This window comes from Cotesia glomerata, linkage group LG5 (genome assembly GCF_020080835.1).
Source record: "Cotesia glomerata isolate CgM1 linkage group LG5, MPM_Cglom_v2.3, whole genome shotgun sequence".
NCBI classification, from domain to species: Eukaryota; Metazoa; Arthropoda; class Insecta; order Hymenoptera; family Braconidae; genus Cotesia; species Cotesia glomerata.
The window spans coordinates 23,376,552-23,388,826 of NC_058162.1; the positions used below are offsets into that span (position 1 = coordinate 23,376,552).

Below are 12,275 nucleotides of genomic sequence, written 5' to 3' on the forward strand. Positions count from 1 at the left end.
TTTGAAATGATTACCTTCATGTTAATTGTATATCTATATAGTATTCAAATCCGATGCATTTAAATCATTTCAAATAATTTTGAATCATTTTAAATTAGATTTCTTAATCAGGGATTTTTTTTTTATATTGAAGAAACTTTTAAGATACGTTTAATAAAAAAAAAAAAGTTTTTTTGATAGTCATATATGTATATATATATTATAATATTTTGTTTTATAACTTTATAATATTATGTTTTATAACTCTGTATTATTATTGTAATACTTTTTTTTATAATTTTATATAATTATATTGTTATTATTAATCATTAGCTACATGTGCCATTTAGATTAACAATATGTAACTTTTTGTAACTGTGTTATTGATCTTGTACTGTTGGTTTTTAATAAAAAAATAAATAAGTAAATATATATTATATATGTATCAAAATAAAATTATTAAGTAATTACTCATGTTTTTCTAATAAAATATTCTTTATCCAATATTAAACTATTTAAGATCTTTTCGAAAGACGGAATTGATAGATCAAATATCTCAGATCCCGATTACTGAAGTTGTCCATTATGGATCGCATACAAGGATACGGAAATGTATTGATAACATCAAATATAGTGTAGCAAGAAACTTCATCCAGGAGTTTCTTTCTAATAAAAGCTCTGTAAAAACAGCCACTAATAATTATTTTGAATTTTGGAAACTCAGATTCATAATTCCCAGACTTCAATGTTTCGAAAATAACCAAATCTTCCAAATACTTGACCATTTTATATAAATCGGCTCGCACAATGTCATAATAAGTGACATAATTATTAATCACCGTAGCTTTCATCTTGTCGATTTCTTTGATGTACTCTTCCTCATACCGATACAGGTTGTTAGCCTTTTTCATCACTTTCTGATAGTCTTTTTCACAGACGAACTGATTCAGAAGCCTCATTTTTAAAAAATGCTGAGAAATAAAATTGGCAAATCTATATACTTTCAAATGATCATCTGTCTCGGTTGGAAATACTTCCCCAAAAAGTAAGTCAACAGGTGTTAATTTTTTAAGGCATATAGACTTCATTTCAGCGCCATATTTTAAAAAATTTTTAGTTCTATCCGTACATCTTGAATCAAAGGTAGAATGCATGACAGACCAACCATCCTTGGTCCGAATGTTAACATCAAGGCCATGCTCAATAAATATACCTAACTGGTCATCAAATTCTTTGTTATATTCGCCCTTTAAAAAAAATCTGAAAAAATAATTGCAATTCAGAAACTCGCTATCAAATTTGACTTTTATCTCTGGAGAACCAAATTGTTCGACGTTTTCCAGTATAGCCTTAACCTTTTCGGGATTACAAGTCATCAAAAAATGTGTTATTAATTTAAAGATAGTCTTCAAATTAAATGAAAGACAGTTTGAAGTAGGTGTAGGAAAAAATAAGTTTATATGAAATGTTAAACACTTCTCCAAAAGATTTTCAGCATGCATATGTAGACCATGGTTGATCAAATCATGAAGGAATTGAAAGTAAGCTTCCTTAGTGATGTTATCTTCAGAGATATGATTTATCAAAAGATTGACTACTTCATTCTCATCATCATCATTATCATCAATATCATCATTATCATCATCAACGCTTAGATTGACTGCAATTTGTAGAGGATTTTGATGATTTTTATTTTCCGCCATTAGATCGGCGCCTTCTTCCAATAATTTTTCAACCGCTGTCGTGTTCTGTTTCAAAATCGCCAAATGTAACGGTGTATTCCCCGGGTTTAATGTCGTTTTTGACGAAATCAGAAGCCATAACTTCTGGAATACAAATAAAATGTTATTAGGTTATATTTAATGAAACTGTAACTAGCAGACACTTAATAGGTTTTAGGATTTTATCAAAAAATTAATTATAAAAAAGAAAAATTTTGAGAAAAAAAATTTTTACTTGGAATTATGATAATGAATTTAAGAGACATTTAATCATTTCTAGAATTTGTTTGATAAACGAAATTTTTTAAGAATAATTTTATATGTAAAATTATTAAAAAACTAATTTATTTTTTGAATAAAATCCAAAAATTGTCATGTATCTGTTCTAGTATCATTTCGAATGCAAATTAAAAAAAAATTATTTTTCAGTACTAAGGTTAAAGCCCCAATTATTGACAGGAGTCTAAATATTGACACCCTAAATTATTTTTAAATATATTTAATTATCTGTAATAAGAATAACTATCATATAAATTTTTATTAAATTCTAATTAATTGAAAAATTGAAAAAAATTACTGTCAGTTCAAAATATTGAATATTAATTATTAAAAATAATAAAGTTAGCACCAGTTCATCAAACCAGCTTATGAGCGTCTACTTTCTTAACAACTTTGGTTAGAAAAGCATTTTTTTAAATGTCGAGTTTAAATTAATTTCTTCATCAAATTATATGATCTTTTTTTTTTTAATTAAAAATATATGAAAAATTTATAAAATTGAATTGAAATTAATTGTATGCTTTATAATAATTATATAATGGGCGTCAATAACTAGTTGATAATTTTTAAGTTGAATCTCATATTGACAGCCAGTCGACAGCGCTATATGACGCCTTTTTTTTACTTTAACATAAAAATTTACAGTAAGAGTTTGAACTCTTCTGATTCAATAAATTATTTTTAAATTAATTTTTATATTTTTAATAGTAATTAATCATTTATGGAAATTATTATTAATAAACTTTAATAATATTGATTACTTAATAATAAGTTTCGATAAATAAGAATAAGCAGATGATTCGACGCATGCTTTGTATATCCGGGTGTCAATAATTGGGACTAAGGTATGTCAATAATTAGATTAATCAGTTTTTTAACCTGTCAATAATTGGTGTATCTGGATACTCTATTTAATTATTCAAAATTAATTAGTAAATATCACTGATTATCATTAAAAAAAAAAAGAAATTAATTAGTAAAAACATTATTTGAGACATTACCACCAACAAAATTCAGCGATATTGATATTTGATTGCTTAAAAAAAAATGAAATCATAAGTTTGTCTCTTATAGTGTCAATAATTAGGACTTTTATCTTACTTCATTTTTAATAAAATTAAAAAATTATAAATTGTAAAATTGTAAGCTGATTTAAATATTATGTTGAAATACAATTATGACATTGAAATTAACAGACACTTGACAATTTTTTAAATTTTCTTTAAAAACAAACTAAGTCTGGAAAATTATTTTCAAAAAATTACATTTATAATTTTTTAGAGTTTCTAAAGATGGAATTTTTTAAATAATTTTTTTTTCTTATATTTTATTTGTTACAAATATTCTTAAAATTATTAAATATCTGCTAAATTACTTTTCATTAATTTTAAACAAAAATTAAATTAGCCGGCATCGGAAAATTTTTATAATTGTTTTGTTGAAAAAAATTATTTTAAAAAGAATAAAAACAAAAAATTTGACATGTTGAAAATTTGAAAAATTCCAAGTGCAATTTTTTAAAGATGTTTTTTTACTTATAATTCTTATTTATTCAAAAAATCAAAAATTTTCTAACATATGTCGGCTAATTCCGGTATCATTAATTTCTATCAAAATAATATAATAATTTTTAGGTAATAAAAAAAAACTAACCTCAAATATTTTTGCCATAATTTGACAACGCTAATACGGAGCCAAGCTTTTATTAAATATAAATCGGCACTATTTTATATTTATATCCCAAAATCCTTAAACAGGACTCGTTCAAGTTCACTACGTACTTAACTGGGCTGAGCTTATTTAGTATACCTTGCATTGTTTTCCTAGACGAGTCTATTCACACTCAAAAAAGTCCTGATAAATCCACGCCGCGGGAATGTAAGGACCTTTACCTTCACGCCGCGTGGATTTAAGGTCCTTACATTCACGCGGCGTGGATTTATTAGGACTTTGTTGTGTGTGAATCCTAGACACTTCTTATTTTCTTATAGATATTCTTTTGAGAGAATTATAATAACAGTTACTGTTTTATAAACAGTAACTCTACCCGCGTATCATGCCTGTTCGCTTTTAAACCGAATTTTGCTTTTTTGCGCCAATTTCGCGCCATCTGTCGTCAGCTTTTTCAAGCCTCTGATCAACTGTCTATTCCAGATTACAACTCCGACCTGCGTAACCTCAAACTGACAGCCGGCTCGCGAACAATTACTATCAAGAAAATTTTTTATAAATATTAAGTTAGAACAAATTATTAAAAATGGTTGTAAGAAAGTATGAAGATGAGTTAAAATATCTCGAAAAAATTAATGATTACTGCTGGCGTATAAAAATGGGATTTCAACCAAATATGAAGGTAATTTTAAAAAATATATTTATAATAAAGTCTACATGTAAAATTACAAACTTTTTTTTTTAATTATTTGATTTAAATTACCATAATTAAAAAAAAAAAAAACAACAAATAAATAAAATAAAGACACTGGATCTGCAGACAGCTGACAATTTTTTTAGTTTTGCTTAAAAAATAAATTTCTTAGTATTAAAAAAATTTGTGCTTACATTTTTTTTTATTTATTAATTAATGACATTAAAATGTTCACTTAGCAGTTCACTTAGCAATGTGAACTTAGCAGTTCACTTAACCATTTTTTAATTTTTTTTAATAAAAAAATTTATGGAAAAATATTATTTTAAAAAACTTGCATTTTTAATTTTTTAAAATTTCTACGTGTCAATTTTTTTTTCTTATTTTTTACCATAATTTATTTGTTACAAAAATTATTAAATATCTGCTAAATTAATTTTCATTATTAATTAAAAAAAAATCATACTCATAATTACACAAATAAAATTGTTTTCAATTTTTTAAATTCAATAATTTAAGAAAATTTTTTAAACTGTCAAATGTTTTTCAATTTTTCATCAAAATAAATTTATGAAAATTAATTTAACAGACATTTGTTAATTTTAAGAATTTTTTTAACAAATAAATTACGGCAAAAAAATGATAAAAAAAATTTGACATGTAGAAATTAAAAAAAATTGAAGATGCAATTTTTTTTAAATAATTTTTTTTGAGCAAATTTGGTGTTCAAAAAATTTTTTTAAATGGTGAAGTAACTGCTAACTTAAATGTCATATAAATTTTGAAAAACTCATTTGTAATTTTACTTGAAAAAAAATTTTTTCAAAACTTTTGCTACTTCTAATTATTTTATTTGAAAAGAAACGCCTTCTGCAATCTACAACAATATATTACATTTAAATTATTTAAATTAAATCATTTAGATCATATAAATCATTTTATTTAATTTAAAATGATATTAAAGTTATCCGACGTTCAAAAATTTTTTTCAACAATTAAATTGGAAGTAAAAAAATACTTTAAAAAATTGTACGTATAATTCTTCAAATTTTCTACATGTGCAATTTTTTCGTTTAATTTTATTCTAACAATTTTTTCAATAAAAATATTTATAAATATTTTCAGATGTCAGCTAATTTAATTTTCATTTATTTAAGGAGGTTCGAGTGAATCTAATGTAAAAAATAATTTCCAACTTTGAGCTTTGAAATTAAGTATACGTATAAATAAATACGTAATTTATCTAATCCCAAAATTTAAAAAAGATTCACCAGTTAGTTACTTAGATATTAAATTTAAAAAATCACATATTTTATCTCCTTATACACGGGCTCTTATGGCAGACAAACTTTTGTCGAGACTTTAATTATTTTTTTCAATATTAACTTCCCAACTTTAACGGATAAAAAACTATACACAAGAAACTTGGATTATTGCAAAATATAAAAACAATTTAATAATAATGCATTACCGATATAATTTTTGAAATATTTAAAGTCAAATTTTATGTTTGTAATTCGTTTATCGTCAGCCATTTATTCAAATAAAGATTTGACAACATCGCGTCAACAGCTGAGAAAAAAGAAAGGGATAGAAATATAGTTACAGAGAGAGAAATGTTTAACTCACACATTCATCCACGTCTCTGTTATGCTTATAATCAAGCGCGCTATTGCCAAATCTGTTTATTTATTCCGGCAAGTAATAAATACCAAAGTCATTTTATTACTTTACTTTATTAAATAAGTAAAAATCATCAATTATTAAATTGTTTAAATTATTTTAAATTAAAATAAAGAATTTTGACGAATATTGGGAAGACTAAAATTTAAAAAAAATTTTAACACTATTTTGACTCATTGGCTACGCTCGAACTTCCTTAAATCATTTAAACTAATTACGAAAATTATAATTAACGTTACAAAACTTCCAGGTCGAAGGAGTATTTTACGTGAACAAAACCTTAGAAAAACTAATGTTAGAAGAGCTTCGAAATTCCTGCCGCCCTGGAGCAGTTGGCGGATTTCTACCCGGAGTGAAGCAAATCGCGAACGTAGCAGCGCTACCAGGAATAGTCGGAAGGTCAGTAGGGCTCCCAGACGTGCATTCAGGCTACGGCTTCGCGATAGGAAACATGGCAGCATTCGACATAAACGACCCGAAGTCCATAGTCTCCCCAGGAGGCGTAGGCTTCGACATAAACTGCGGAGTCCGTTTGCTGAGAACGAATCTCTGGGAAAGAGACGTGGCTCCAGTGAAGGAACAAATAGCCCAAAGCATGTTCGACCACATTCCAGTGGGAGTGGGTTCCAAGGGGATAATTCCCATGAAGGCAGCCGACCTGGAGGAGGCTCTGGAGATGGGAATGGACTGGTCGCTCCGCGAAGGGTACAGCTGGGCGGAAGACAAGGAGCACTGCGAAGAGTACGGGCGAATGCTCAACGCAGATCCTTCAAAGGTTTCTGAACGCGCGAAAAAACGCGGACTTCCCCAGCTTGGAACTCTCGGTGCCGGGAACCATTACGCGGAAATCCAAGTGGTTGATGAAATTTTTGACAAGTCAGCGGCCTGCAAGATGGGGATCGAAGAGAAAGGCCAGGTTTGTGTGATGATTCACTCAGGAAGCCGCGGGTTCGGCCACCAGGTGGCGACTGACGCTCTAGTAGCCATGGAGAAGGCGATGAAGCGTGATAACATTGAAACAAATGATAGGCAGCTGGCTTGCGCTCATATTAATTCTCAGGAAGGTCAGGATTATTTAAAATCAATGGCTGCTGCGGCGAACTTCGCCTGGGTGAACCGCAGCTCCATGACCTTCTTAAGTCGACAAGCTTTTGCTAAGCAGTTCCACATGGCTCCCGATGACCTGGACATGCAGGTTATCTACGACGTGTCTCATAATATCGCCAAGGTTGAAGAACACCTAGTTGATGGCAAGCTCAAGACTCTCCTGGTTCACAGGAAAGGTTCTACCCGCGCTTTTCCCCCTCACCATCCTCTCATTCCGGTGGATTATCAGTTAACAGGACAGCCGGTGCTTATTGGAGGAACTATGGGAACCTGCAGCTATGTTCTCACTGGAACTGCACAGGGCATGCGCGAAACTTTCGGTTCCACTTGCCACGGCGCTGGTCGCGCACTCTCTAGGGCCAAGTCGCGCAGGAATCTTGATTATCAAGACGTGCTGAATAAAATGGAAAGCATGGGGATTTCTATTAGGGTCGCTTCTCCGAAGCTGGTTATGGAGGAAGCCCCGGAGTCTTATAAGAATGTTACTGATGTTGTTGATACTTGTCACGCTGCTGGCATTTCGAAGAAGTGTATCAAGTTACGGCCTATTGCGGTTATTAAGGGATGATTTGGGGTTTTCGTGAACTCTGGAGTCTTTCGTGATCATTCTTTTGAGCTTCGAAGTTGGTGATGTGCACAGAAGAATCAAATTTCTTGTGCCAAAAAAATTTTAAGGAAGACAGAAGTTATTTTAGAGCAAGAAATTTTCTTGGCTCAAGAAACTTTGACTTCATTCAAGAAATTTTCAATCTTCCTTAATATTTTCTTGAGCCAAGAAAATTTACACTTCAGTGAAGAATTTTTTTTTTAGTGTTTTAATGTCTACAAGTCAGTCATTTTGAAGTGTATTTTGTATTTTATAAGACTTTTTTTTGTTATTGATTGTTAATTAATTATTTTTCCTAAGTAAGATGATACTTAGTCGATTGTATAAAAATTGTAAGTTGAAGGTTTTTCAATTATTGATTTGATTTTTTTCAAGATCATTTGTAAAATTTTGGTCATATGAATGGTCTTGAAGATTTTGTACTTTTGATGAAAATTTGGGGTATAAAACATTCTTTGTAATTAAATTAGAATATTTAAGCTAAGTAAATTGGTATTGAAAAAATAAATATTCGATTTTTTTTTTATTATGATTGTAATTTTTATTTATTTAAATTTGTATCTTTGTATATTTTATAAAATTTGAATTTTAGTAAGGTAAAAGCCCCAATATATGATCATGTACCAGTATATGATCACTCCATGTATTTGTATACCTATATTTGTGAATATAGATATACAAATACATGGAGTGATCATATACTGGTACGTGATCATCTATTGGGGCTTTTACCTTACTTTATAAAATTTTAAAAAATTATTTAGAATTTAATCAAATTATATGAAATTTAATAAAATTTCAGTAAAGTAAAAGACCCAGTTATTGGCACATTTATTTTAATTATAAAAAAAAAATAAACTCTAATGAATTTATAAATACTAGCAACCGTGCAGTCACTATGTGACTGCCTTGACTTGTGAACTATAAATAAATAAAATTTTGCTTTACTAAATAATGACTTTTGTTAAATTGCACTTTACTTTCTTAAATATTAACGTTTTTAAAGATATAAGCTCATCCCGATGTTTCACTCATCGAGAGCTTTCATTTGAGTACCCACATCAATTTTTCATATATTTATATATATTATATATATGTATATGTGAAAAATATATCAAAATGCATGTGGGTACTCAAATGAAAGGTCTCGATGAGTGTAATATCGAGATGAGCTTATATCTTTAAAAATGTCAACAGTTCACAAGATACAAGGTCGTTTCTTAATTATGTTAAATTGTACTGTACTTTCTTAAATATTGACTTTTTGAAAGATGTAAGCTCATCCCGATGTTTCTCTCATCAAGAGCTTTCATTTGAGTACCCACTTGCATTTTTAATATATTTTTCATATATACATATATATAAATATATGAGATATATAAAAAATTGATGTGGGTACTCAAATTAAAGGTCTTGATAAGTGTAATGTCAGGGTGAGCTTATATCTTTAAAAACGTTAATAGTTCACAAGATACAAAGTAATTTCTTAATTATGTATCTATAGATATAGAGCATTTTCGAATAACATTTTATTTTTTTAATTAGAATAAAATTGCAAGTGTCTAACAACTAGGCCAGTGTCAATAACTGGGTCTTTTACCTTATTAAAATTTTATAAATTTTTATGCAAAAAATGAACTGATAAAATTTTATGAAATCTTGAAATTATATGAAGATATATAAAATTTAATACCTACAATAACCCTTTGGATTTTAATTATAATTTTATAAAATTTCATAAAATTTTAATAGTAAAATTTTTATTAAAAAAATTTTTTTCCAGACCGTCAGCATATAGAATTCATTTATTCAAATTTTGATATGGTAAATCTTCGTAAAATAAGTACTCTTGCAACTCTTACAATTTATTCAGAAAAAGGAAAATGGCCAATAAACATATATAATTTATTAATTTATTTTTTTTTTTATTAGAAATAATGTACAATTTGTCTAATTTTCATTATTTATCATGGAAGCTATTAGACTATTTTGACTTTTGCACAGGAATAAAATTCTCCGTGGCATTTACATATATAATTTATAATTAATTAGTTTTATTTATTTATTTGTTATATTTAATTAATTAATTAATTATTTATATATATAATTATTATTACTTAAATAATCTATTATTAGACAAGTCCTCCATTGACTAGAGATAGAAAAACACGATGAAAAAGTATGTAAACTTTTTCATAACAAGGAAGATAGTGAAACGAAGACCGTCACCATTAATTACTATCAATGATTCCCGAACACGCTTTTAATTATTAATTTATGAACTAATTAAGCACCGTTGTGAGTACGAGACAATAAAGAGTAAAAGCGTGTAAAAGATAACAAAATAATATAATAATTCTAATTAGTCACTGGAGGAAATGCGTTCCGAAATACACTGCCGACCAGTGAGGACGAAGTGGTCGGGAATGCATTCCTCTAAATTCCTATTATTATTATATTTATATTTATAATTATAATTATCATTATTTATATTTATATTTATATTTATAATTATTTATATTCATATTTATATTTATATTAAAGTTGTTCATATAAAAACTTTTCTCTGTATTAAATACTATCTACTTATGAAAGATGATAGTCAGGCGAGGGTTCAGCAACGGATTCCGTTGTAAAAAGTGGATTAGGAAATTCCGGAGGATGTGGCAGTGGACCGGCAGTCTTTGGCTGACGTCTGTAGGCCATCAGCCAGCAGGATACGGCTATGGCCACGGCTACTAGAGCAAGTAGAGCTGTTATTACTAGGGACACTATGAAGCCCGTCGTTGATACACAAATGTCTTCAGCTCGCTGGGCTGCTGGGACTGAAATTAAAATTTTTTTATTAGTTTTTTTTTTATTAGTGGTAATAATTTATAAAATTAATTATGATACTTCTTGAGAGACACTTGATAATTTTTTTAATTGTTAATTATAGAGAGAACAATTTATTTGAAAAATTTCATCTTTAAAAGCTCCAAAAAAATATAAATGCAATTTTTTAAAAACTAGTTTTTGACCTAGTTTATTATTAAAGAAGAATAAAAAAAATTTTCAAGTGTCTGATAAAATGAATTTCATAATTAATTATTTAAAATTTGAATATTAAAAGTCATTTGAGTAAACTCTTGAATGAAAATTAATTTTTTAAATGTTTTATTTCTTCAAAATCAAAGTTAGAAGTCACTTGACCATTTCTTATTTTTTTTTTTTAACAAAAAAATTTGATTTGAAAAATTATTTAAAAAAAATTGCATTTTTAATTTTTTCAAATTTTTATATATCAATTTTTATTTCTCATTTCGTTTTTTTATAATTTATTTGTAACAAAAATTCTTAAAATTAATGATTCTGAAATTAATAGACATCTTTCATAGGTGTTTTTTTTTTTTTTTTTTATAACTAAATAATGGTAAAAAAATTTATTAAAAAAAATTCACATCTAAAAATGAAAAAAAAATTACAAATTTTTTGAAAAAATATTTTTTTATAATTGATTTGTAATAAAAATAAAAAAATGTCAGATTTTTGCTTTGTCAGATTTCAGTATTATTAAAATTATTAAATTTCTGCAAAATTAATTTTTATATTCAAATTTATATTTTTTTTTCTTTATCATAACTACATTCCAAATTTAAGAAAACGATTTTTCTTAATATCTAACATTTTGAAATTTTATCTCTTCATTATTCATACGTGTACTATATATTATAATTTTTTTTTCTTGTATACTTTTACCATTTGGCTATACTACCTTGGCATTGAAATTGAATAGTAAATAAATAAATAAATAAATATTAAAAAAATAATTCTATGTGAAAAAGTTAAAAAATAAGTGAAATTTTTTAAGAAGATATTTTTTAGATAATAATTAATTTTTTTTAATTAGTCTAGTCATTAAAAAATCAAGTGTTGTTAATTTTTTTTATCAACTTCATTTCTTGAATTTCTTCAAACCAAATGAAGATTATGTCATGCATTAAAATTTTATTTTAAAATCAAAAATATTTACTTTCAGCAGGATCAGCAGTGTATCTCTCCTCTCGCCTTTCAACAGTACGTATCAGATTGGATTGTATCGTAATTTCTTCCCTGAGTTGGCCATCAAAGCCTTCAGTAACAGACAAAGCTGTGTCGTTATAATCATTACCAATTTCACGTTTCTTACGTCCAAACGCATTGTATCCTCGACAGTTAACCTAAAAATCAAAACAAGCATTATATACAAACAATGCTTCACATCAACAATAAATCAAGATACTGAAGTTTACTGACAGAAATTTTTTAATAACTTTATATCAATGAAATTATTATAAAAAAAATTCCACAAGTAAAAATTATAAAAAGCTATTATTGAAATTTTTTAAAGCATTTTTTTTTTATTGTAATTGTTATAAGAATTAAAAAAATTGACAGTTCTCAGGCAACTTTACTATCATAAAAAGAAGACACTGAAGTTTACTGAAAGAAATTTTTTAATAATTTTCTATCAATGAAATTATTATAAAAAAAATTTAATAAAAAAATTCCACAT

The 12,275-nt window shown here is 27.1% G+C and overlaps 3 protein-coding genes across 8 annotated transcripts in view; 1 reads left to right on the plus strand and 2 right to left on the minus strand.

The window, feature by feature from the left end:
• Positions 1 to 254: 254 nt before the first annotated feature.
• Positions 255 to 3,871, minus strand: LOC123265637. 2 transcript variants are annotated; one of them, XM_044729463.1, is made up of 2 exons: positions 3,633 to 3,871; positions 255 to 1,802 (listed from the first exon to the last, which is right to left on the minus strand). In XM_044729463.1, the coding sequence occupies exons 1-2, from the start codon at positions 3,648 to 3,650 to the stop codon at positions 495 to 497; spliced, it is 1,326 nt and encodes a 441-aa protein (XP_044585398.1). In that variant the 5' UTR covers positions 3,651 to 3,871; the 3' UTR covers positions 255 to 494. The 2 variants fall into 2 exon arrangements, with proteins under 2 accessions (XP_044585398.1, XP_044585397.1); XM_044729462.1 differs by having other exon boundaries at positions 255 to 1,805.
• Positions 3,872 to 4,135: 264 nt separating this feature from the next.
• LOC123265632 (RNA-splicing ligase RtcB homolog) lies at positions 4,136 to 7,851 on the plus strand. Its single transcript, XM_044729450.1, has 2 exons — positions 4,136 to 4,332; positions 6,278 to 7,851. Exons 1-2 carry the CDS (start codon positions 4,237 to 4,239, stop codon positions 7,700 to 7,702), a joined length of 1,521 nt encoding a protein of 506 aa, XP_044585385.1. The 5' UTR covers positions 4,136 to 4,236; the 3' UTR covers positions 7,703 to 7,851.
• A 1,794-nt stretch (positions 7,852 to 9,645) lies between these two features.
• Positions 9,646 to 12,275, minus strand: part of LOC123265618 — a 101,232-nt gene continuing 98,602 nt past the window's right edge. For all 5 annotated transcript variants that reach the window (XM_044729412.1, XM_044729413.1, XM_044729415.1 and 2 more), the window contains 2 exons: positions 11,754 to 11,940; positions 9,646 to 10,566 (listed from right to left, as the gene is read on the minus strand). In XM_044729412.1, the coding sequence (XP_044585347.1) occupies positions 10,328 to 10,566; positions 11,754 to 11,940 (426 nt within the window). In that variant the 3' untranslated portion in view covers positions 9,646 to 10,327. The remainder of the gene's footprint in view (positions 10,567 to 11,753; positions 11,941 to 12,275) is intronic.